This window comes from Xyrauchen texanus, chromosome 33, assembly GCF_025860055.1.
Source record: "Xyrauchen texanus isolate HMW12.3.18 chromosome 33, RBS_HiC_50CHRs, whole genome shotgun sequence".
NCBI classification, from domain to species: Eukaryota; Metazoa; Chordata; class Actinopteri; order Cypriniformes; family Catostomidae; genus Xyrauchen; species Xyrauchen texanus.
This window is the reverse complement of record NC_068308.1, coordinates 5,802,023-5,829,500: the sequence shown is the minus strand read 5'-3', so window position 1 is coordinate 5,829,500 and position 27,478 is coordinate 5,802,023. Positions and strand designations below refer to the sequence as shown.

General features: G+C 38.7%; 1 protein-coding gene and 1 long non-coding RNA gene across 3 annotated transcripts in view; one reads left to right on the top strand and one right to left on the bottom strand.

Annotated features, from left to right (window-relative positions):
• Positions 1-206: 206 nt before the first annotated feature.
• Positions 207-7,677, bottom strand: LOC127626427 (uncharacterized). Of its 2 annotated transcripts, XR_007968456.1 has the most exons (11): positions 7,523-7,677; positions 7,342-7,439; positions 7,054-7,131; positions 6,899-6,976; positions 6,326-6,386; positions 6,191-6,241; positions 6,073-6,117; positions 5,906-5,970; positions 561-737; positions 373-461; positions 207-292 (listed from the first exon to the last, which is right to left on the bottom strand). It is a non-coding gene; the product is annotated as an uncharacterized LOC127626427 (long non-coding RNA). The 2 variants fall into 2 exon arrangements; XR_007968455.1 differs by having other exon boundaries at positions 6,073-6,241.
• Positions 7,678-16,213: 8,536 nt separating this feature from the next.
• Positions 16,214-27,478, top strand: part of LOC127626424 (26S proteasome regulatory subunit 8-like) — a 64,033-nt gene continuing 52,768 nt past the window's right edge. Inside the window, exons 1-5 of the mRNA XM_052102170.1 lie at positions 16,214-16,285; positions 16,737-16,808; positions 16,905-16,974; positions 17,121-17,218; positions 17,320-17,376. Of these exons, the coding sequence (XP_051958130.1) occupies positions 16,262-16,285; positions 16,737-16,808; positions 16,905-16,974; positions 17,121-17,218; positions 17,320-17,376 (321 nt within the window). The 5' untranslated portion in view covers positions 16,214-16,261. The remainder of the gene's footprint in view (positions 16,286-16,736; positions 16,809-16,904; positions 16,975-17,120; positions 17,219-17,319; positions 17,377-27,478) is intronic.

The following is a 27,478-nucleotide window of genomic DNA, read 5'->3' as shown; positions in this document are numbered from 1 at the left end:
GAATAGACAAAACACCAATAATAAACAATTCTGTACTTTATTTAACAATCACCTAAACATCATCTTGCTGTAAACAGGACAAAGCAAAGAAAAAAGGAAGAAAGAATTGTATTAGTGACTTTACTTTTCGTCTTCAATTGCATTAAAAAAAACTTTTATAAGTCGCTTTGGATAAAAGCGTCATGTAAAATGTAAAGTAAATGCATAAGGTAAAATAATTACTTTCTGGTAGGCGAATGTTCCTTCTTTTTTCATTCTTTTTGCAATCGCTCTGTCAAATTCCTCGACTTCACTAAAATAAAAGATGAATGCCATTGTCAAAAATACTGTGTAATAATATATTTTTTTTGCAAATGCAAATTACAAGCATACCTTGGGTGATAAGTAGGGCCATGGAGGAAAACCTCCTCAGCTTCCTGCCAGGATAATGCCTGCATCTCACATAGGCCATGAATGATGGCCTGTCCATATAAATAAATAAATAAATAAATATATAATAAAACATTGCATATATGGCAATAAATAGAAACAATCCAATTGACAAACATGTTCGGACCTACCTCAGGAAAAAGAAAACTACAAATGAACTCCACTTCATCTGTGAAGTTCAGTTGAGTTTTAGAATTATCCAGCAGAGCTTTGAGGTGTTGAAAAAGAATGGCACACTGCTGCTCACTGTCCATGTAGACTGGCACACGTGGCTTTAGGGGGAACCACTTTGATGGGTTGAGAACATCCTGCGGGGCAAACAAAAAGTGTTGTTTTATATATACACAAGCCATCAATGAATAATTGGCATAACCATTAAAAATATAGCATACTGGATAATCAATTGACAATGTTGAAGCTGACAATGATCACAGCCCTGGGTGAGTCATTTAGGAATGCTAATCTTTAAATGGTGAAAAAGGACCATTTCAGTACCACTAAATGCTGCTCTGTTCCCTTTGAAGTCACAATGCAGTCCACCAGTGTTTCTTCGGTTCTTGTCCGTTCTTGGACTGCTTGGACGTGCTGTGGCACATCATGTGTGGTGCTTCTTTTTAGCCTATACAGAGGTTGTGTTTTTGCCTCTAATAAACATTTTGCCTCGTCTGTCCAGAAGGCAAACCTGCGCCCATAGCTTGCAAACAATAATAATAATAAAAAAAAGTTATAGGAGCAATTAAAGGAACAAAAATGAAAAAAAAAAAAAAAATGAAATAAAAATGAAATGGTCTCTTAAGAGAGTAATTAAGGGTGTTTTGTTACTCATGCTAAATAAAATGTTGTATTGACTGTCAAGTAATAGTCTTATTTAATTAAAGAAACAGGTTTGTAACAGAACTTATATTTTATTTACTTTCAGGTCGCAAGCAGGAACATCCACAACAACTTCAATCTTCTAACTCTCGGTCTGCATACCCTGCCGGTAAGTGTAATGCTACTGACACCTAGTGGTTAGTTTCTGTACTCACATCTACAAATGTACTATCACTACATCCCCTTTCCATTAGAGGTAAAGAACAAGTTATTACAACTAACTACTTATATATTAGCTAACCAATAAGCAAGCACTGTACACATTATACAAGATGTAATGCATCAAACAACAATCTCAAGAATTATTTACATTGCAATCACAGAAATAATAATCAACCGATTACATTTCCTTTTGTCTTTTTTTTTTTTTTTTCCTAATGCTTGTGTTATGTTTAAGCAATATTCAAAGGTCAAGTCTATTAGGAGGGTTTACTGTGCGTTTCGATCTTCTCAGTACAGGTAAATGCAAATCTGAACGTATTTCTTCAGCTGGTTCATTGTCATCCAGCACTGGAAGTGTTTCCGATGTTGTTGTTGACTCAGCACAGTCTGTGTCACCTGTATATGTATCCACTGGTACTGTCTCTTTTGTTTTTAACAGACTTCTCCGATTTCTCCTCAGGATTTGACCATCCTCTGTCCTGACTGTGTAAGATCTTGGGTTCACCTCCTCTAGGACTGTGGCTCTTTTAGTCCAGGTATTGCAATCCTCAAGTCTTACTGTGTCATTATTGGAGAGTGGTTCAAGGCTTTTTGATGCCTTGTCATAATTAGCTTTCTGTCTCCGTTTCAGGTGCCTTTGTTTTCTTTTCAGGTACTTGTTCTTGTTTGGTGTCGCTAAGCAAGGAAGTGTTGTCCTTAATTTGCGCCCCATCAGGATTTCTGCACGAGACACACCGTGTTCTAATGGAGAAGCAAGGTAATTCAGCAGGGCTAAATAAGGATCTGATTGGCTGTCCACTGCTTTCTTGAGTAGTAGCTTCACTGTGTGTACTCCTTTTTCCGCCTTTCCATTCGACTGCGGATATAACGGGCTTGATGTCACATGTTGAAACCCATATTCCTCAGAAAACTTCTGGAAGTCTTTGCCACTAGCATGGCCCATTATCACTGCAAACCACCTGCGGAATGCCGTGTCTCGCAATGATGGATTTTATGTGTGTTGTCACACAAGCAGCAGATGTATTGGAAAGCAACGCAATCTCTGGATAGTTTGACAGATAGTCTATCACCAGCAAATAGTTTTGTCCATTCAGGAAGAATAAGTCAGTCCCAACTTTCTGCCATGGTTCATCTGGTGCATCAGTGATGATCATTGGCTCCTTCTGTTGCTTAGCATGATGCTTCAAGCAAGTATCACAGGTTGACACCATCCTGTCAATGTCTGCGTTTATTCCGGGCCAATAGTTTGCAGTCCTAGCCCTCCTTTTACATTTTTCTGCACCAAGGTGTCCCTCATGCAGTTTTTTCAACATCTCCTGTCGCAGTGACTGAGGGATAATGATCCTGTTTTGCCTCAGCAGAAGTCCCTTGACAACACAACTCTGTTCTGATGTTGTAATACTGGGCACATTCTCCCCTAGGCCCAACCCTCATACAGATGTGTAATGACCAATTGCAGACATCTATCTTTCTCAGTCTCCACTGCAATTTGTTTGAGTTTTGCATCTGTGACTGGAAGAGCTTTAGCTACCATGTTCACATACTGAGTCACATCAGCCTCCGTGGAACTTTCACATTTTCCACTCTGTTCTGCAGCTCTGGACAGAGCATCTGCCAGAACTAGATACTTTCCTTGAGTGTAAATTAGCTCCATGTCATACCTCTGCAGTCGCATCATCAGTCATTGGATTCTTGGAGACATTTGATTCAAGTTCTTTTTAATTATGGCTATTAATGGCTTGTGATCTGTCTCTGCCACAAAGGTCGGTAAGCCGTACACATAGCTGTGAAATCTCTCCGCTCCATTCACTAAACCCAGGCACTCTTTTTTCTATTTGTGCGTATCGACATTCAGACGGAGTCATCGTTCCTCAAGGCATATGCGACTGGCCTCCAATTCTCTCCCTCCGCCTGCAGTAGAACTGCACCCAGTCCATCTTTGGATGCATCTGTCGAGATCTTTGTCCTCTTTTTTTGGGTCAAAGAACGTCAGCACAGGTTCTGTAGTGAGGAGAGTCTTCAGTCGTCCCCATTCTAGTTCATGATCAGCTGTCCATTTGAACTCACTTTTATCACGTAACAGTTCTCTCATATAAACTGTTTTTGAAGACAGGTTTGGTATGAACTTTCCGGCGAAATTTATCATCCCCATCACTCTCAATACAGCCTTTCTGTCTGTGGGTCTGGGCATTTTGAGTATTGCTTGAATTTTACTCTTGTCAGGTTCCACACCCCCTTCTGACAGCTTATCTCCTAGGAATGTGATTTCAGTTGCTCCAAACTGACATTTGTCCTTATTCAACTTCAGCCCATACTTTCTTACTCGCTGTAGGACGTCCATGAGCCTCTTGTTGTACTCTATTGTGGATCCCCACAACACAATGTCATCCACATACACACGCACACCCTCAATGCTTTCAATGATGTGTTCCATAGCCCTCTGAATACTTCAGGAGCTGAGGAAATTCCGAACGGCATCCTCAAGGAGGAGTATCGGCCAAAGGGTGTGTTGAATGTACAATACTTTGTGCTGTCCTCATGTAGTTTCAGCTGCCAAAAGCCCTGAGATGCAGCCAACTTTGTAAAGAACTTTGCACCTGCCATCTCACTTATAATTTCCTCACGTGTCGGAATTTGATAATGTTCTCTCTGAATGTTTGCATTTAAGTCCTTTGGATCTATACACACACGTAGATCACCATTGGCTTTCTTCACACACACCATTGAGTTAACCCACTCTGTAGCCTCTTCCACTTTTTCTATGACTCCCATTGATGTCATTCTTTCCAGCTCTTGCCTCAGCTTTTCAACGAAGTGGTGCTGGAACCCGCCTTGGTGCGTGGACTACTTTTTTCTCTTTTTTCAACTGTATTTTGTAGGTGAATGGTAATTCTCCAAACCCTTCAAATATGTTTGGAAACTGTCTCACTATATGTTCCACACTGTTCTGTGTTTCTCCATTATTTATGGTGTATATTCTTCTTACCAGACCCAGGTCTTCACATGCCTTGTCTCCCAACACAGAATCATGGCCATCTGGAACAACCACAAACATGAGGTGATGTTCTCTGTTTTTAACTTTTACCCTGAGAGTGCATGTTCCTCTTGTTGGAATGTTCTGCCCATTATAGGCTTTGAGTTGCACCCTTTTCTGACTTATACGTGGCTTGATTTTCATTGCTCTGACATCATACTCCGAAATCAGATTGACTTTTGCTCCTGTGTCTAGCTTGCGCGATACTGTTACTCCATTTATTTCCAGAACAGTCATCCACTTGTCTCGTGCAACAATATTCACATCAGTCTCTTCTGTTTTTTCTTGACTGATATCGGCCTGCTGCACCATTCCAACGAAGTATGTGTCTCTGAGGGCTGTTTCTTCCACTGCATGCACACGTTCCCTTTGACTTTGTCCGCCCTTTGAAAAGCATTGCTTGGCAAAATGATTCTGCCCTTTACACTTGGCACAGACTTTGCCGTAGGCTGGGCACTGTTTTTGGCGGGTGTCGTTTGCCACATCTCTTACAGTTAAACAGTTCTTTCTCCTTTTGCTGTTTCAGTTTACTCATTCTGTTTATCTGCATCTTCTCTGTTACTGCAGCTACATCTGAACTGTCACTCACGCTCATCTTTGTGGTGTCACCAAAGGTTTTAGCATGCTGAAGAGCTATCTCACTGGCATGACATATCCGCACCGCTTCAATCAAGGTTAGCTCTGTTTCTCTCAAGAGCCTCTCCCTTACTTTTTTATCATTGATGCCGAACACAATTTGGTCACGGATCATTGAATCTTGCAACTGACCGAAATTGCATGTTTTAGCTTTCAACTTTAAATTCATTAAGAAACAGTCAAAAGTCTCTCCTTGTTGTTGTAGACGAGAACGAAAAACATACCTTTCAAAAGTCTCATTTCTTTTCGGTGTGCAGTGCGAATCAAACTTCTCCAGTACCACGTCGTATTTGCCTTTGTCCTCAGCCTGGTCAAACACGAGTGTGTTAAACACCTCTATCGACTGAGGTCCCGCGACGGTGAGAAGCAATGCAATCTTGCGTGCATCTAACGCTTCATCCAGGCCCACTGCTTGCAAGTACAGTGCAAATCTCTGCTTAAACGTACGCCATTCGTGATCAATATTTCCAGTCCAGTTCACAGCGTCAGGCGGTTTAACACTTTCCATGACGACTATCAGCGTTGGTGATCATTACCACTCCTGGTATGTAATGTTTCTTATTTAATTAAAGAAACAGGTTTGTATCAGAGCTTACATTTTATTCACTTTCAGGTCGCAAGCAGGAACATCCACAACAACTTCAATCTTCTAACTCTCAGTCTGCATACCCTGCCGGTAAGTGTAATGCTACTGACACCTAGTGGTTAGTTTCTGTACTCACATCTACAATTGTACTATCACTACAAAATGTTCAATACTTTTTGACATACCCGTCAATTTGAAATCGTTCCATTAGCACAAGGCATCACCATTTTCTAATCATGGGCATGTCAACCTGAAAGAAATGCTCAGTTTAAGGTCATACTGTTTTCTACTTTTACCAGATAAACTTAAAAAAGTAAATAAAATTAACATAAAATTCCTTTTATTAACTTACCTCCTGGAAAACGAACTCGATGTCACAGACCATTGAGAGGGTGTACTGAAATAAAGGAGACAAGCTGTTGTTAACACTGTTCACTAGACCTTACTTATAAACAAATTAAAGACTCTACCATCAGCACAAAAACACCACAGTCATTCCCTCTTCTCTGACGTGGCAAAGCCTATGATTGAGAAAAAGAGAAAAAGTCAGTATAGAAATTAATACTAGATAAAAGGTATCTATACTAGATAAGTAGAATTATCACCGAAAAATCCTTTCCAGTCATTTCTGTCCAGATCCCCGGATCAATTTGGTTGGCAATTTGTCTGTAGAAAACATGAATACGATTGATCAAATTTAAATGACAGCTCATCTTTAACCTGAGGACAGACACACCATGCAAAAAAGGCTAAATGAACGTAGCCAAAACATGCAAGAAATGGCTAGGAGAACATAGCCAAAAATTAAAGGCAATAAAACATGGCCTTTAAACTTTGAACAAAGCTAATTGTATAGTAGAACAAAAGCTAGAAATAGCTAAAGGAACATAGCCAAAATTAGAGGCTATGCGTGTCTAAATTCATAGATGGACTTAAAAATTGCTCTGTATTCCTCATCTCCAAAGCCAGATTCGTGCTCTGCGTATTGAGAGTCTAATAAGACATTCTCCCTTCGAAGCGGCCTCATAATCTATAATGTGTTAAGGTGTAAAAAGATTTCATTTTAAAATTCTTGGAAGAAGCATTGATGATTAGTTTAGTTTTAGACACACACCAATTACGCTGTAAATCAACATATGTATGCGAAATTCAATATCTAGTAAGAAATAATTCCTTACACAGACAATGTAGTGGTCAGGGCCATTAGCTTTTGTCCATGCTGGGAAGACTAGCAAGTCTTTCATATCCGCATCCTCCTAAAATTGATTTTAGAAATTATGAAATTTTTGAAATAAGAAATGATGCCTTTATATAGTTTTTACCTCCCACTTACTGGTAATGCTGTAACAATGTTTTGGGTTCCTTTCCAAGTAGGAATAACATAAAAGTTCTCAATGTATATATCTTTGCCCTATGGAAAAAGAAAGCAAGCAAAAATGTAGGTTGATTCAGACACATTTATACTCTTTGACAGTTTACATTGTAATATTTTATATACATAAAATATTCCGAGCCATTTCAAAAATAAGCTGCATGCAGGTGTTTCCGATCTGCAAGAAATAATTTAATTAGTCACTCATTAGTGAATGAGAGTATAGCTTTCCAAATGCGGACTGCTTACGTGGGAATCCATATCCCTCAGCAAACCCAAGCTCCAAAACTCCCCTCCTTGACAATAATTTCAGCTCCAGGCCGACTGACGTCCAGCACGTAATCAAGCTATAAAAAAAATTGTTAAATAGACAAACAATAGTGCTCGACTGCAAATGCATGCACATTAAATTTCAACAATAATAATTTACCAGTTTTTCTTGCACTGGATGCCAGTCCCTTTCCCATGGCTTTACTGGTGAAAAATATTCCAACAGGGTTGTTGGTCCCAAAGCAGCGGCTTCTCTGGATGCAGTCTCACTCACTGCAGGGATGGCAATGGTTGCTGGTGTTGCTGAGGGTTTTAAAATGGTATCTGGCACTGCTACTGAAAGTAAGGTAAAAAAAAAAAAACAATCAAGCTTAGAAATCATAAACTTTGTCTATGCTCTAAATTTACAAGTTAGTGTGCCTGTTTGCACTTAGTGAGCAAGTAATTTGTGTAGCTCCACCTGAGGGAGGGGACTGGACACAACAATTTACACATCCATGGATTCCTCAGATGTTATATGTTCTACAAAAACATAAATGAACAGATCAGTCGGCAGCAGTGGGTGTAATGAGTAATAAAGTGTTACATTCGTAACAAAAGTGCACAAGTACAGTGAAAAATTACCCAAAACAGCCTGGCTGTGGACATTCATTAGAATGTTTGTCGTTCTTAATTTTTGCGAATATTGTAATGGTGAATTATGCTTCGCATGAGGAACACATGAGTCGACGGCAAAGCCATGTTTAGGAAGTAGTTGTTTTTTTTTAAGTTTTGCAAATAACTGTTCCACGACTTGGCTGTTAACTCTTCCAGCCAGTTGCGGGACCAGGCGAAGCTTCCTCAGTGAATCTCGAGCGTCCTTTGTGTTGTCCTCATGGAACCGGTCACACAGAACATAATGTTCTGCTGAACCAGTAATAGGGTGGCCATCAGGGTCTGGATTTTCCTTTTTGCATGTCAGCCAGGGTAGTGACACCTTTACCTTTCCAGCTTTGGCTTTCGCTATGTTTTCTGCAGTTGGGTCCATTAACCTCCCTTCAAATGGTGTGAAGGGTATTGTTTGTGGTTGTCTTAAGTTAGTGTGGGATGACAGTCCACGTGCAAAGTCGTAGATGACAATGTTCGGCATATGCTTCCATGAAAGAAGCATGTCCGCAAAATCACGAGGGCTCTCTGCTCGGATGTTGCATTTCAAACTGTAGACAATGCCACACGGACACATAATCACTGCCCAACCACCTAAAATGCATATACATAAAAGAAAAGCAGATTTTTACAAACGGTAATCCTTTGTATACTCATGCAAGACCTAATCATGTTTTCAGTGTCACATTGTATATTTTAGAGCTACTGCTATTACTGTTCTCATTAGCAATATTGAGGTTTACCTGAGGCAGCCCAAATTTTCTCAAAAACTTTGTCATATGCCTCTCGTGACTTCATTTCTTGCGAAAGTCTTAAAAGGAGGTCAGTTCGAGATCCAGTGGCATCCAAACCACACTCCCTGCATAAATATCTAATCACCTGCACCTATTAAAGGAAATGTGTGTCAGTGAATCCCTTAACCCTTAATAGGACAACAACATAAAATAATGACAACATTGAATAGAGATTTTACCTTCTGTTTGCAGAGCTCATCTCTCAGACGATCCTCTGAGACATTTATCTCAGAGACCTCTGCTGCTTTTGCTGGACGGATCTTCTCAAATTCTGTGTTAAGAACACAGTCTGAGCAGCGTGTATTTCTCCCTATCCAGGGTGCCCAAAAGTTAAAACTTGGAGGAACACTGAATGGATTGTTTTTTTGACCTTTGGGAAACAAAACATGTCAGTATATCGTAGAAATCAGCATTTTTCCTTTTGTCTTATCTTATTAAATACAAATCTACATAGGTGTAACATTTAATAATTGCTGGTACATTTGCTTTCTTACTTGAAACAAATCCACGGGCAATTCTTTCCTCTGTCAGTGCCTTCCAAAACTGTTCTGAATCCACATCTCCATTAAAATCTTCTGGAGGTTGTGCAAGGTCACTCACTAAAGGAAATGAAGAAAAATTTGAATAAACCATGGTCTACCTTTGTGCAATCCGTAAACTAAAAGGGTTTTTTAACTGACAGATGAAAAGATGCCTTCTTGTGAAGGTTCATTATGACCACAGGCGGATGGTCACCACAGGTCACGCAAGAATACTGATATTCATGGTCTGTTAGAGCGTCAAAATGAAGATAACCATGTAAAACTGTATCGGCTGAGGGGAACTGGACACCTGTAGTTAACTCCAAATACTCAACTATTCTGCTGACTGCAGTGTGGACCTATGATATAGAAACTGCACTCTTAATTACTACTATTCATTGAAATAATAATAAAAACAGACAAATTAAAGAATAAAATAAAAATATAAGCATCACCAGCAACATGTTTCTAATAGTGAGGCAGAGAGGTAGATCAAGAAGGACATGGTCAATGAAATTATGTAGACCTTCGCTCCACTCTTGGTACCGGTACAGTACTCCACACTGAGGACAGTATTTGTAGTATGTAGAAATATCTGCAGACACAAAAGGTGTAAAAACAAGAGTGGTTCGGTTAAAACGCAACATTATCAGAAGTACAAAATCACAACCATAAAAATAAATATATAATCCACCTTGGACAATTCCTGAGGTTGTAAGAATTTTAGCCTTTTGAGTAATGCAAATCGGGTCGCTGAGGACCATGCGGTTTGGCAGTGGTAGCACAACGTCTCCTCAGCAATTAGGTGTCGTGGAAATTCCTTATCCACCGAAGAAAGTCTCAAATGGTTGGGAATAGTAGAAGGTATCTTTTTGTTCATTAAGATGTATTGTACCATGCCTTGTATTGTTTGAGCATCCTTTGGTGGGTAAGTGCTTTCACCCACATGAGTTCCATCACTTTCCTCCACTGCTGTCAACTGAAACTCCTCAGCGCTCCTTTCAGTGCTCCGGACCTTCCGAAAGAGTTCTGCATTGGTTTGGAATAAGTGCCATTTTGCAATGTATGATCTCTGTGTTTTTGCAGAAGGACAGTGCCATGCATTTTTTTGTATCATAAGACACCATGACTCTGCCTAGTCTGCTGTAATATGAATTAGTTGGCTCATGAACTGATATACATTTTTTAGATGGAGGGGCTCCAATCTTTGACAGAACTGAAAGTGGTGCATTATTTCTTTGGCTAGGGTTTGACGATCAACACACAGTTTAATTTTTTCCTTCCCAAACCACTTGCTTTTCACCATTTCTTTAAGACTATCTTCTCTGAGTGAGGGCGAGGTTAAAAAGGTTTTGCAGTATGAAACTGACTGGAGGTGTACACACTGGTATGACTGCAGTCCACTTCTCCATGCCAACTCCATATTAGCTTGGCACTCACCTAATTCACAAGAAACATGATGTTGTTCCCCCCATATTTTAATTTGAACATGGAGAGGAGTAGAAGCCCCATGAATACTTTTGTGGACTGCATACAGTCCATTCTGGGGATCTATGCATTCACTTTTGAGATGGGATGAGGATGAAATGTCCATCATTTTTGCTGTGTGTCTTCTTCGTTCAATGTGCCTTTTTAAATTTTTTCTGTAAAATGTCAAATGACATTTGGGGCATTTCTGCAATACTTTTGGACCCACACGGATGCCAGTTTTTGTGACTGGCCTGACAATGGCAGAGGTGGTTGGTTCGGAGGTGGCAGCAGTGGGTGGCATAGTGCTGGTTGGCACTGAGGTGGCAGCAGTGGGTGGCACAGGGGTGGCAGCAGTGGGTGGCATAGTGCTGGTTGGCACTGGGGTGGCAGCAGTGGGTGGCATAGTGCTGGTTGGCACAGAGGTGGCAGCAGTGGGTGACATAGTGCTGGTTGGCACAGAGGTGGCAGCAGTGGGTGGCATAATGCTGGTTGGCACAGAGGTGGCAGCAGTGGGTGGCATAGTGCTGGTTGGCACAGAGGTGGCAGCAGTGGCTGTGGTAGAAGGCGCAATTGTATGAGTTGTAAATGGCTGGCAACAACTTCAAAGTTAAATTAGTATTGATTCATTTTAATACTTACGTTTTATAAGAACTAATCTAAGTAGTCTACATAAATTATATAAAGTAAAATAATTACTCAGGCATTAATTAATTCAATTTATAGTTTTAGGAGAAACAGTCCGGTAATATAAAAAAAGGTCAAACGGCAAATCTGATTAAATAATTAATGATGACATTCTTTGATATTAACACACTTAATGTATTTAATTGGTCTACTTTAAAGTCAACTAATTTTAATCAATAATAATTTTTACAATGGCTTGTCTACAAAAAGTCCAAGGTTAAAGGCTAACGTATTAGCTGTCAAAATATTTTCAGGGGAAAAAGGCTCAAATTTTGTTACAAACTATCTTTATAAATATTAAATGGACTATGTTGGTGTATCGATGAGCTATAAAGTAGTTTGATTAAAAAAGAAATCGAACGATTCGCTAAATAAAATTGACGATACTCACGTTTCAGCTTAATTTCTTCACATGTTTATCCGATCCGATTTGATAGAAGGCGCTGTCTCGAAAAACGAGGGGTCTGAGAATGCGGGACTCTGGGTGCGGGACTGTAGATGCAGGCTCCGAGTCTGCAGCTTCATACTACTCGTATGTCCGGGGGCGGGGTATGCAAATACTAGCTGCCAACTTCTCATTGGCTTTTTTTTCATAGATCAGAGGTATCGGTGCTCAAGAGAGACCTCTAGTGTCGCTTATCCGACACAACGTCTCGTTCCCTCCATCGGGGAACGGAGGTTACATTCGTAACCTAGACGATGTTTCTTGTAATTAAATAAAATGGGATGCAGTCACTGATCTATATATATAACTGGATAGCTCATGACGTCATAACAGTGAAGCTACTGCGCCGCCATCTTGGTATTCCCTAACGTTCTGTATTCCTATGGGTCTCAATGAGAAAACGTCTGTTTTGGTGAGTAATTTTTACCTATCCAGTCACATTAAAAACAATGTTTTACGTCTGCATACACTGCATCACAATGCAATCTTCCTAAATATGTAATTCATTATTTATTTTGACTTTCATTTTTTCCCCCTGCTTATTCTAAATGTGAGCGTGTTATGTTACTCTTTATTGCAGCAGCATTACGTTCAGCGGCGCACGTGTTACCTCAATAGAAACAAGTTTCAGAAACTGAGGTAAGATATTAGTAGACTTTTTTTTTTGCAGGCTTTAAAGTTTTTATTCTGAATACATACTTATGTTTTGTAGCTTTTGTTTACGTTGAACGTGCATTGTGGTTATTTTCTTAGGATAAATGAATATTAGCTATGCAGCTAACGTTAACTTAGGAAAATAACCACAATGAATAACAGTATAACTCACCAAGTTAGCTTTTTTGGTCAAGTTGAATATCTAATTGCAGATCAACACCGGTTACATATGATGAATATAATGTGGGCTTGCATTAATTCTCTGTGTGTGATTTGTAGTTTTTGCAGTGCACGCCTGAAACCGGACCAGCTCACGGGCATCATTTATAAAGTGATCAATTGGAATTGACGCGGAGCAGGGCTGGACTGGTAATCTGGCCTACCGGACATTTTTCCGGTGGACCGACGCACTTTGGGGCCGATCAGGGTGGACTGGCCATCGGGAGAACCGAGCGGGCCGCTGTGTCGGCCGCGATAATCTTAAACGAGCCGCGATAATCTAAAACGAGCCGCCGCCGAACACTCTCCCCCCCAACAACTTTTGGCCCAGTTATGTCAAATCCCGGGCCGATTTCTCTTTTCAGTCCAGCTCTGACAAGGAGCACATGGATATTGTTGAAGTTAAACAAGATGAGTTTGCCGTCGTTATTCAATAAACATCCCACTGAATGTTAGATAAAACTGGAATTAGTTTGCAACAGGAGGAAAAGCTGTATGAGGAGACATTGTTAAAACAGCTCTTCAGTGAAACCAGGCTGACAGAGTAAAACATATTATACTATCTGTTTTTATTTGCAATGAAGATACTTTTGCAACATGTAAAATAAGTCTCATAAAATTACTGTTTCAGATAGTTATAACATTTAATATGAATAGAAAAGTTGACCCAAATATGTAATTCTGTCATCATATACTCAACCTCATGTCCTTCCAAATCCATGTGACTTTCTTTTGCAGAACCCCCAAAAATGTATTTTGTATTCCATATAAGGAAAGTAAATGGTGAGCAAAATAGCTTGTTTTGGTCACCAACGGCTTTCATTATATGGACAAAAACATTTTTTTAAATGTCATCTTTTGTGTTCCACAGAAAAAGTCATACAGGTTTGGAAGGACATGAGGTTGAGTAAATAGCTGTGCGTAAGGTCTTAAGTTGGGGTATAAAGTTCAAGGCTTCGTAACTACTAGTTAGTTTGCAACTAAGTCGGTGCTAAATTTGGTTGCTCCACCTGTTCTTAAGGCAAGTCTTAACTAGTAATTCGTAAACTCCGTAAAGTGATGCGTAGTCGCATACTATGATGTTTACCTGCATTGATCCAATAAGCAGCCTTCATATTTGTACACAGAAGTATTAAAAAGCCGTGAACTTCAATTTGATTTTGTTGCGGTTGAAGTACAAACCTTGTTTGCTTACGTAGACGTCACAAGAGCAGCTCTCTTGAGAGACATATTTTGATAATTAAGATATTATTTTAATTAACATTTTATACTTTTATATTTGACTGTCATTCATATGTTTTTGCAGCCTGAAAAGGAAATCATACCCTTATTTTATTATATGACTCAAGCTTGTAAAAATCTGTATAAATGAATTGGTGAGTTTGTATGATAATTATTCATCATATTTATGAAAAACCTAAAACAGGCAATTAATTGTCATAATCACAATTATTTGATTGATGCCTATTATGCAAAACATGAGCTTATTGATGTCATAAAATATCAGTCTGCTTTTTTATTCCATCAGTTACACCTGCTCGGAGTCTTCCGTAAATATTTACTTTATACTTAGGGTTACGTCGTACTGAAGTTTAATGGTGCAATGCTCAGTTATTTAGTAGTGCGTAAATTGTGACTTCGTGCTCATTTACGCCACTACTAAGCTAAGTTTAAACTTTTGTATAGCTGGTGCAACCGGCTCCTGATCTTTATATCAAACCTTTCTTTTTTCTTCTATTTTGCAGTTCAAGCTTGCCCAGAGTTTTCTTAAGCCGTTTGGAGTGTGATGCAGCACATGTTTCCTTGGCAATGAAGTGGAGCCTGATGTTTGTGCAGCTTTCTGCAATGCACTGAGTATGAAGATGTGATTGTTGTACATGTGTGCCTCAAGTTCCTTGAATGCAGAACCACCATGGAGATCCAGAACCTTTGTGGGGACAGAGATGGGCCTTGTGAGTGTGTGCTGTTGAAGAAATCTCTCAGCTGTCTTGCAGACTTTCAGGACGCTGTCTGACGGTCTTATAAATCCACCTCAGGACTTCATGTCGATTAGTGTGTTCATCTTGGGAAGAGCTCTCGACACTGAGTGCTGATAAACAGGTAGTGCACAGAATCATCTTCATAGTTGTTTTAACTGCAAAGCCTGCTATGTACCCCACCACAGCCTCTTTGAACATGGACAAGCTGGGATGACATACAGTGATGTTTTTCTCTGAGTCTTCTGTTTCAGGCTGAACATATCAGAAGATGTTGCCTCCAGTGTCACTGTGCTATCCAGTGGGGAACTGTTGCCACTAGCTCTGATGGCATGTCTTGCTACCATTCTTTTGAAAGCTGAATAATGTGGGATTGTTGTTAAATCCATTAGCAGATTTGTTCCCACATATCTGCAAATTTTTATTGTATTGTTCAGTTTAAGTCAATTTATGTGTGTACTTGGAAGCTTTTGTTATTGAACAATAAATATGTATGATTTCCTTGTACGCATATGTCAATAAACTTATTTCTAATTATGATTTAAAAGATCAGGGGATTGTTGAAATAATTAAATTCTCACAAGCTGGTATGTACATATTCCAGAAATTAATGCAAATGGATAATTCCATTAAGTAAAGGTAAATTAATTTATGTGTGTGTGTGTGTGTGTGTGTATATATATATATATATATATATATATATATATATATATATATATATATATATATATATATATATATATACATATATTTTACACCCACACATACTCTATATGAACTTGTGTGTATACTACGTTTTTATATTTGATTCTTCTGGATTTATTCTGAAGAGGTACTGTCTAGTTACATTATCAACACAAAGCTAGTCGTTTTTATTAACAACTTTAAAACTTGTTGATGTGCATGCCCCCCCAAATTAGTTTACATTTACTATATAATCTAGTCAAAAATGGTTAATAATGTTGGAAATTATGCAGTTGTATAATTTGTCAACATTATGAACAATGAGCATCAACAGATTTAAACTATGAAGGCAGAGAAACATTGCATCCTGTAACAATCTGCAGATGGATAACTTTGCTTTAAAAAGGGGTATTAATAAACTTTGGTGTTGTATTTTTACTGTTGATTATTAAAGATTATGATCGTTATGCCCACTCTACATGGGGATAACGACTAATGTGTGCTTAATATGTACAGTCATAAATTACAACCTGAGGGCTCTTTAGCCGCATCCTTAAGTGAGTGTTGTTTCGCGGTAAACGCTGCACATGCCACGATGCCCTCTGTCGGTAGGGAATAGTAAGATGGCCGCCAGAGCACTTCCGGTAGCTTCACCTACTGCTGGCAGTTAGAATTCTATGAGCAATCCAGTTATATATACATAGATCAGTGGATGCAGTACTACTCCAATATGAAGCGGCGCTAGAGGGCACAGCCTTCTGTCTTTATCCTGCTCAAAGAAAAAAAGCGGAAATTTGTCAATTCAAGATGTCGCAGGACGCGATGGAGCAGGTTAGTGACGTTTCTGAGTAATATCTTCATATATTGCCAGCAGAGTGAGACGTGTTCGTGCTGTAAGCTGCACACAGTGTATATATATGCGACATGCTGTTACTTTATAGAGTGGATTATTTTAGATGCTTTCACTCCGAATTAAGCGGACTTTGCTGTCTCATTGTGTCAGACTGACTGATCATGACATGAACAATCTCTTCTCTCTGACCACGAAACGATAGATAGATAGATAGATAGGTTGATCATAACATAGATAAATCACTCATCTCTGATCATATTTTCTGATTATCTACAAGAAAACACGATGACCTGTTCCTAACTAACTCCAACCATTCCAGATGATTAATTAACCAATATGTTTTAATATTAGTTAATCATATTCTCTTCTTACATGGTGATTTATGTAACATCATTCAGTTCATAATTGATATTGTCGTTGTTTTTGCAGATGGATATTGAGGACAGTAAAGGAGGATCTGGTCTCCGACAGTATTACCTGTCAAAAATCGAGGAGCTTCAGGTAAAAACATTCACGATATGTTCCGAATTAACTGTCGCACATTATATAAGCTTGTCATGAGATATCATGTCTAAATGTGCTGGTCTCTTCCTTCAGTTGACAGTAAATGAGAAAAGCCAAAATCTTAGACGTCTGCAGGCTCAAAGGAACGAGTTAAATGCCAAGGGTAAAGATCATCTACTTATTCAGTAATGTTTTTGGGTTTATGCTGGTTAATTTACTTTTGTGTTGTATTCATATGTTGCATATGCATTAAGTTAGATGTATAAAATTGACATCAAAATGATGTAATTGTTGTGTCTCTGGTTTTAGTGCGCCTTCTGCGTGAGGAACTGCAGTTACTGCAGGAGCAGGGATCATATGTAGGAGAGGTGGTGAGAGCCATGGACAAGAAGAAAGTGCTGGTCAAGGTTTGACAATCACTATTTCTTACTTTTTTAGTGTGGGGGTCATCAGATCTGAGCTTGTAATGTAGTATTGCTACTGACTTGTAAAATGTTGTTGTTTATAGGTGCATCCTGAAGGAAAGTTTGTTGTGGATGTGGATAAGAACATTGATATTAATGATGTAAGTGATTTATTTTTATTTTTTCACAATATATATTTGATTAAAAAAAAATAGTTTAATTTGGAATATATTGCAGCCAGGGACATTTAGCTTTACTGTTTATACTCCAGTAAGTTCATGCTGTGGTATAAAAATACAACACAATGTATAGTACAAACTATAGACAAGCATATCCAGCAAAAACAATTTTGTTGATTTTAATTGGAATAATTTAGCTTTGACACATCACAACATGCTGTTAGACTTGAACAATGTTGGATTTTGCAGACATTGATAACTTCAGCATTGGAAGAAAGCAGGTAACTGATTAATTGACAGATAGTTTTAAAATCAAAGTATTTAATGTATTAAATGTAAAGTCATAATAGAGTCTAACCTGAGTCTAAAATGACTGAAATCTCAGATGCAGTTTATTGTGCACTCAAAATCACAATAATATCTAGAAAATATAGTTGCAAGCAGCAATTATGAGGCCAAGCACTGAAATGGCAAGCATTGCACCATAGTAGTCCCAACACATTGCGTGTACATGGCATACAAGAAAAGCCACCCAAAGAAGAGATAAAACCGATGTTTTTCCATTCCACATTTAAGTGCACAATCCACTGCACCATTCTGCCACAAGGTGAAAAGCCGCCAAAGGGACATAGCAAGCTGACATAGCACACCTAACGGGGATGTTATTCTTCAAGATTAATCTGGAATTCCGTTTTTTTCTGACCTAAAAATGTGACCAGTGTGAATTGTGTAAATCCGTAAAAAAAATATAAAGGGAGAGGGGATTGCATTAATATTTAATCAGTAGTTCATATGTTAGACAATTTCCTGTCTGGTGCATTCTCGATAAGCATTTTTCACCCAAATAAGCGTCATTCAACCTTCCCTCAGAACAACTTCACTCACTCAAACTTCACAGTTCCTTCTACGTCACAAACACTCTTTGTTGAGAATGCGGGAGATGGAGGCTCCTGATTTTTGCCTTCAGGACATTATTCGAGTGAGTTATTTTATTTTGTTTATTAACATTTTTTTTTATTGATTCCAAATACAAGTTTAAACAAACAACACAAGAATACATGGAATCAACTTTTAACAATTATGTGCCACCAGCCACCCCAACATACAGTGCATCCGGAAATTATTCACAGCGCTTCACTTTTTCCACATTTTGTTATGTTACATCCTTATTCCAAAATGGATTAAATTAATTATTTTCCTCAAAATTCGACAAACAATACCCCATAATGACAACGTGAAAGAAGTTTGTTTGAAATCTTTGCAAATTTATTTAAAAAAATAAAATAAATCACATGTACATAAGTATACACAGCCTTTGCTCAATACTTTGTTGAAGCACCTTTGGCACCAATTATAGCCTCAAGTCTTTGAGTATATAATGTTTTCCACATGTTCAACTGCAAAAAGGCTACTGGGTTTTTCACACTTGAGCCCTCTTAAAAAGAACCAATCTGAGACCTTTTTTAGTTCAACCACAAACAAATAAATCCAGACAAATATATTTATTTGTTTGTGGTTGAACTGAAAAAGGTTCTTGGGGAGACCTAACCCACCTTTGTCAATTGTCCAGTGTAACTTGTTAAAATGCATCTGAGGACCTTTACCATTCCAGATAATAGATTAAGTAATACTATCAAATTGTTTAAAATAAAAGAGGCAAACCTCAATTGAGAGAGACTGTAGTAGGTAGTTGAATTGTGGAATACAATTCTTTTTATAACATTAACCTTTCCAGTCATAGATAAATGTAGCGAAACCCACCTGTCCACATCGCTTAAACTTTTTTTTATTAAATGGTCAAAATTAACTCTCAAAATTGACTAAATTACATAAATTTGCTGGGAATAAACTACCCAAATACTTAATGCCCTGTTTGTGCCGCTGAAAAGCTGTTACCGAGCAGTATGCTGTCAGAGCCAAAGCTTCGGATTTAGATCAAATAAATCTGCATCCCGAGAACTTAGAAATGGGATTCATTATTCTGTGGAGGCAAGGCATAGATCTAGTAGGGTCGGAAACTAATAATAAAATACCATCTGCATAAAGCAAAAGCTTATGTGCCATACCTCCCGCCACCACCCCTGGAAAATCATCTTCCCTTCTTATTGCTGCTAATGGCTCCAGGTCAAAACAGAACAATAATGGTGAAAGAGGGCAACCCTGCCGGGTGCCCCTATCCAAAGTAAAATAATCTGAAATGAATCCATTTGTTTGTACTAAAGAGTAACTTAATCCATCCAATAAAAGTATTCTGAACCAAGATGTTACCATACCAAATGCCTTTTTGGTATCAAGTGAGATTGCAGCTTAGTTCTTAGTTAGTGAGTCTGATCATTTGCCACTGACCACATGATATTGATGAAATGCCTAATGTTATCAGAAGAGCTGCGGCTACGAGTAAACCCCACCTGATCTATATGTATAAGAGATTAGGGTTGCACCGATCCGATACCTGGATCAATATCGGCTCAGATACTGAAGCTTTTAGATAGACTGGGTATCGGTACAACGAGCTCGATCCAAATCCGATACTGTGTGTTTGTCATGTTCGTTACTGTCAAGCTCAAAAAATGACATAAAAGAACCATAAAAGCACAATTTAAGTAGTTCATATTACTTGTGCATTTTATTCAAAGCCACTTGAAGATGTGCGAAAGCTCTGTGAATCACAAAAGGCTGTGTTTTATAAGTAAATATATAAAATGCACGCACATCTCCAGCGCGTCAGTGAATGGCGCTGCTCTGTTTACACACACACACACTCGCGGCTATTTTTAGCCTTCACGCATTGCGCAATATTTGGGCGCTACTCACAAACAACATCTCAGATGTAGATGCTCAGTAGTTCGGTTCACTTACAATATGCATTTAGAATGGCACTGGAGGTGCATTTTACAGAATTTGAATAAAAAGCTAATTAAACTACTCTGAACTTGCCTACAAACAGACACACTTACAGGAATTCCTGGAGAGTTCAGAATGTCAAAATAAAAGCCTGAGGTTTTAAAAGTTAAAGGTGCATGATTGAGATTTATTACTACTATAATATATTATTATTTGTTTACAAATTATGATAATATTTAAGTTGAATGGGTTCCAAAAAATAACTGCGTGAATGTAAAGTGAGTTGATATCTTACAACTAAATTGAAATCTGAATCCTTTAAAGTCCAGATACAAGTTGAAAAATGTAAAAAAAAAAATTGAAAATGGCTTATTTTCCTCTGATGACTTATACTGGAATTACTGTTCATTTTGCTACATTATGCAGTATACTAGTTAATAATAAAGTGTTTCTTAAACTATACATTTATATTGAAATAATGTGTAGTTAGAGGTTTGTGTTTCTTTACATATTAAAGAGTACACCCAATTAGTTCCACACAGTAATGTAAAGATATTCTAAACTGATTATGCAAAAAACAACACTGGTATCGGATCGGTGTCAGCCGATACTGAGATTTACAATATCGGAGCAGAAGAGAATAAGAGGTATCGGTGCATCCGATGTCATAAGAGATGTCATAACTTAATCGGTTAGCCAGAATTTTTGACATTATTTTTACATCTAGCTGGATCAGGGAAATTGGATGGATAACACTCTCTTGGATCTTTGTTCTTTTTAAGAATCAGATTTATCCAAGCTTGTGTCATGGTTGGAGGAAGCTTTCCATTTTTTAATGATTCTGTATAAAATTCTAACAGAAGTGGAGCCAGTTCTGTAGCATAAGATCTAAAAAATTCAGAGTCAAAAATATCTTGCCCAGGAGCCTTGCCGGGAGGTAAGCCCTTAATTACCTCGTCAAGTTCCTCCAAGGTTATCTCAGAATCAAGAGAGTTTTTTTGCTCAGTCGTCAGTTTAGGAAGTTCTAATGGTTCCATGAATTTTCTAATATCCTCATCAGTAGATGAAGACTTGGAACTATAAAGAACAAGATAGGACTCTTTAAAAGCATTATTAATATTATATTATTTGTCAGAGGTAAATATTTCACAACCAGCAGATTTCACTGAGGGAATGGTAGAAATCGACTCTCTCTGCTTTATATATCTAGCCAAAAGCTTACCTGCTTTGTCCCCCAACTCAACGTATGACTGTCTTGTCCTGAATAACCAAAACTCCACTTTCCACGACAAAATAGTATTATATCTGTATTTCAATCGGGTCAATTCTCTGAGGCCCTCAGATGACATTCGGTGCTTCAGCTCGCCTCTGCACTTATATTATTCCCTTCCAACTGCACGAGTTCTCATGCTTTGGATTTTTTGATAAATGAAGCATACTGTATGATCGGCCCCTAAGATTTGCCTTAAGTGCATCCCAAGCCATGCCCACAGAGGATACTGAGGACCAGTTGGTCTCCATATAGACATTGATTTCAGTCTTTAGCATTGGTTGGAATTCAGAATTTTGCTACAGTGTACATTAAAGCAGCAAATATATTATTTATTTTTCTCCATATGTGGCAACACTTCTAAACTTACCAGGTTGTGTGATCTGAAACTAAAATGATTCCAATTGAGCAATCGACAACAGATGGAATGAGGGATTCTTGAATTGATCTTATGGACTAATGAAAAGAATGTATAGTCCCAGATGGGTTCAAAAGTCACCAAATATCTGCAAGACCTAGATTTTTACACATCCTGTGAAGCATCAGTATTGCTTTAGGGGGCTTACACACTTTTGCTTCATTATGATCAAAGACTGAGTCCATCAAAAGATTAAATTCTCCTCCCAATATTATATCATGAGGGATGCTTGTTTGCAACATCCCTTCAAGATCTATAAATATGATCTTGAAAATGAAATGAAAATATGAATTTATGCTAAAACAATTATGACTCTTCCTAATTTATCTTTAATCTGTTTGAGATATTTAAATTGTAGATGTTTATTTAACAATATAAGACTACCCCTGCTTTTTCTTGAGCCAGTACTAAAGTAGTCATATCCACCCCATATCTTCCCAAATTTTTCAGCTTCTGCGGAGAAAGGTGTGTTTCTTGAAGAAACACAATATCATATTACTTATGCTTGAGGAATAACCTTCTTTTTATGGGGTTCACCCGCACATTCACATTCCATGTGGAGAGAGATAATCCACTCATATTAACATTTGTTTCATCAACAAGATTATACAGACCACATTCTCCATTAGTGCAACGATCAAACCCTGAACTTACCCCCGCACCAAACAAACAGAAAAAAGAAAAATGTGTGCTTTAACCCCGTGCACGACAGCGCCAACCGCCGTCAATCCATAGTGTCTATTCTCAATCTGGCTGGGAACATCAGTGGTAAAGCGATCTTCCGTGAATGCAAAAATTTCTTCAAGGAAAATTTTTATTCCACAAAACAAACTCCAGCCGCTAGGCGGAGTCAAAGCAAGAAGAAACAAAAATGGCGCCCAGCTTCCTCCAACAATAGAGTCAATGTACAGAAAGTCGATCCACTTACATAAGAAACACCCAATTGTTTACTCACCCATTGTTTGTATAAATGACAATGCTTGTTTTTGGACATGTAAATACTTTGAGACCGTCCTTTTCATCTATTCTCAGTCTGGACAGAAACATCAGTGCAAAAACAATCTTCCGTTGATGCAAGAGTTTCTTGCATTCCTTGAATCGATCGCATTTCCGGGAACAAGAAAATATTGTGATTCTTCCAAGAAAGCTTTCCTTTGCTCCTCGTCTGGTGTAACATGAGATCTTTATCGGATGATCTTAGAAATTTGGCAAGAATTGATAGTGGCCTGTCTCCCTCAGCTGATCTGCGATCCTGGACTCTGTGAGCTCACTCGATTTCCAGCTTATGGCCTGTTATGTCGAGCAGACTCGGGAAGAGCTCGTCCAGGAATTTCACCATATCTCTGCCTCCTTTATGCTCAGGAATTCCAACAATCTGTATGTTGTTCCTTCGGCTCCTATTTTCGTATTAACGGATAATTCCCTTTCCGATGACTCCAGATAATCTATCCGTTTCTCAACATCTGCCACTCTTGTAACCAACTCAGAGAATTTTATTTCAATCACCGTAATCGATCAACGTATTACAGCGAGATCCATGTCAGCATCACCGACATGTTGGACAGTTGACGCTGAATTTCCCCAGCCACACCATCCAAATCGAGTCCCCTGTCTGCAAGCCCATCAGAGCTTTCAACTTGAACACGAAAGTGTCTTTAATGTCTCCGGAGCCCGAGGGTTTTGACGTTTTTGCCATGATTACCTCAAAGAGCAAATGTGTGGGTGTATCAATTTCACCGGTTTATAGCATGAAAACAATTTAAAAATGTGTAAAGTGTGCAGACGTCTACTTCTCGCATGGCGTCATCAAGACCACTGAGAAATATTGTTACAGCTAAGAGGTTTTGAATTGAATCAGGAATTGTGAAGTGAAGTATGGCCTATATTGTTGTAAGGACAACATGATGACTCAACGGGTCAACAGAGGTAAAAATTGTAAAAAAAGAAATTTTAGCTGGACTCGAACTCGCAACCTATTGAGCAACAGTCCAATGCTTGAACACTGGACCATTCAGTTGACACATCCAAGTAATGCTAAAGACACATTCCATGCTGAGAGTACAAAAAACGAATGTTTGAAAATGTTGTTACAGCCAAGTCAATTTGAATTAATCAGGAATTATGCAATGTAAATAGTAAGTAGTAGTAAGTGAAACAGGAAGACTCAGAGGTCAACAGGAGCACAATTTTTAAAACCGTTCTTTGCTGGAGTCAATCACAACCTTTGGAACTGCAGTCTGATGCATTAAACACTGTGTCACTGAGTTTACACATCTCAGCCATAGCATAGCCAAATTTACTCCGCACTCAAGTGTGGGTTATCTTTTGAACTATAGGTGTCTTAAAACTGCTCAGGTATCCTCAGGATGTGATGTCGATGATGCATACCAATTTTTATTTTAAATCCAATAATGATTAAGATTAGGGCTGTCAATCGATAAAATGTTTTAATCGAATTAATTACATGGTGTCCCGATTAATTAATTGCATATTAATTATTTACATAAAAATATTATGCAAATATTTGCTGAGAAAACCCCTTATATAACAATAATTCAATATATAATGATTATACATATTTATATCAATATATAATTATACATAGATATCTTTAAATATTAAAAAAAAATAAAATAAAATATATATATATATATATATATATATATATATATATATATATATAATAAAAATTTTCAGATAATTAAAATGCATTACATTTTTAATAATTGATAAGACAATACAAAAAGCGGCTTTAGAATACAATGTATTATTTACTACCATGTTATTGATCATAAGTCAATCATTGGCATACAGTTCACAGCAATCCATTTCACAAGTGAATTTGTCAATCAGTTGGAGATTTATTATGAAGGCTTGTTTAAGGACCCGTCAATTTACACCTGCATCAGACATTAAAACATTTTTTTTTTTTTATTAATGCTTACAAAATGTTTACACGCAAAATGGATGACATGCCTCTTCAACATTGCGTGGAAATCTGGGACAGTGCCTAAGGAGTGGCAGAACGGGGTGGTGGTTCCCCTCTTCAAAAAGGGGGATCAGAGAGTGTGTGCCAACTACAGGGGTATCACACTTCTCAGCCTCCCTGGTAAAGTTTACTCCAAGGTGCTGGAGAGGAGGGTTCGGCCGATTGTCGAACCTCGGATTGAAGAGGAACAATGCGGTTTTCGTCCTGGCCGTGGAACGACGGACCAGATCTTTACTCTCGCAAGGATCCTGGTGGGGGCCTGGGAGTATGCCCATCCAGTCTATATGTGTTTTGTGGATCTGGAGAAGGCGTATGACCGGGTCCCCCGGGAGAGACTGTGGGAGGTGCTGCGGAGTACGGGGTGGGGGTCCCTTCTTAGGGCTGATCCAATCCCTGTACGTCCAAAGCGAGAGCTGTGTACGGGTCCTCGGCACAAAGTCGAGTTAATTCCATGTGGGGGTTGGTCTCCGCCAAGGCTGCGCTTTGTCACCAATCCTGTTTGTGATATTCATGGACAGGATATCGAGGCGTAGTCGGGGTGGGGAAGGTGTGCGGTTCGGTGGGCTGGGGATCTCATCGCTGCTTTTTGCAGATGATGTTGTCTTCATGTCATCATCGGTCCGTGACCTTCAGCTCTCACTGGATCGCTTGGCAGTCGAGTGTGAAGCAGCTGGGATGAGGATTAGCACCTCTAAATCTGAGGCCATGGTTCTCAGCAGGAAACCGATGGAGTGCGTACTCCAGGTAGGGAAGGAGGTATTGCCCCAAGTGAAGGAGTTCGAGTACCTCGGGTCTTGTTCACGAAGTGAGGGACAATGGAGCGGGAGGTTGGCCGGAGAATCGGGGCAGCGGGGCGGTATTGCACTCGGCTCTATTGCACTGTTGTCACTGAAAGAGAGCTGAGCCGAAGGCAAAGCTCTCGATCTACCGGTCAATTGTTGTTCCTACCCTCACCTATGGTCATGAAGGCTGGGTCATGACCGAAAGAACTAGGTCAGCGAGTACAAGCGGCCGAAATGGGCTTCCTCAGAAGGGTGGCGGGCTTCTCCCTTAGAGATAGGGTGAGGAGCTCAGTCATCCGTGAGGAGCTCGAGTAGAGCCGCTGCTCCTTTAGCGTCGAAAGGAGTCAGTTGAGGTGGTTTGGGCATCTGGTTAGGATGCCCCTGGCCGCCTCCCTAGGGAGGTGTTTCAGGCACGTCCAGCTGGGAGGAGGCCTCGGGGAAGACCCAGGATTAGGTGGAGAGATTACATCTCCAAACTGGCCTGGGAACGCCTCGGGGTCCCCCAGTCAGAGCTGGTTAATGTGGCTCGGGATAGGGAAGTTTGGGGCCCCCTGCTGGAGCAGCTGCCCCTGCGACCCGACTTCGGATAAGCGGTTGAAGATGGATGGATGGATGGACAAAACGTTTACATCTAGAGCCAAGAGGTATATTAAAACAAACAACAACAAAAAGGAATATAAATAAACAGTTTAATAAAAATATCAAATTGTTTACATATTTCAATACACTTTACAGCTTTCTTGTTACTAAAATTGGAAATTGTTCTGAACCTCTGAATTTTAAGACTAATGGTTTATAACCACCATACTTACATTTACGAATACTAAACTTTGCCAACAAAAGCAGAACATTAATCAATTAATATTCCTTATGAAGAGACATGTCAGAGCTAAAAAAACTGAATAAAAAATTTCAAAACAAAGTTGAAAGCTGGTAATAATATGATCTCTAAAAATCTTGCAGAAATCAGACCAAAAACAAGTCGAGTAGGGACTCCAAAATAAATGAAAAAATGTACAGAATATATGACATCACAATTAAATCTCTCTACAATAAAATAATTAGTGAGGTAGTACTTATAAGTTTGAAGGAAATTTCTTTGATTTTATTCGTGATTAAATATTTATGGGTAATTTCCAAATTTTGCACCATCTCAATCCAGCGTCAGACATGCTTGTGTAGTGTCTCGGGTGCATTTCATCATAAACATAAAATGTTTAGGTCACTGTTTCAAGATAAATATAGTTTAATACTCAATCTTTAAACACATCTTGAGATCCCTTAATTCTCATTTGAGGTCCTTCAAGTGTTTTGAACCTACTGAAGTTTTTTCTTCACCGTATAAATTGCGCATTGCTCATACAGCTGAAATTTGACTTACTGCCCTCTGGAGTAAACAGGTGGTACTACAAGCTTGCATTTCTCAGGACTCTTCCTTATTATGGTCCGGGGGGCATTGCGATTAAATGCGTAAATTTTTTTTAACGTCTTATTTTTGGTAAAATTAATCGCACTGAATTAACGCGTTAAATCGAAGACCCTAATTAAGATATAATAATAATAAAGATATAACTTTTTAAATAAAATGCAATATGACAGAGACTGTATGGCCGATAATGGAAAAATTGGTAAAGATTAAAGCCTCATAGACACTAACCTCATGATTTTAGGACATGCGGTTTAAAATTTACAGGCGGGCAAAATTATAAATTTTTCACATTTCTTGACCCGTAGGTGTCAATGTCTCCAAACATCTACCCTCATATCATGGTCATGATTAA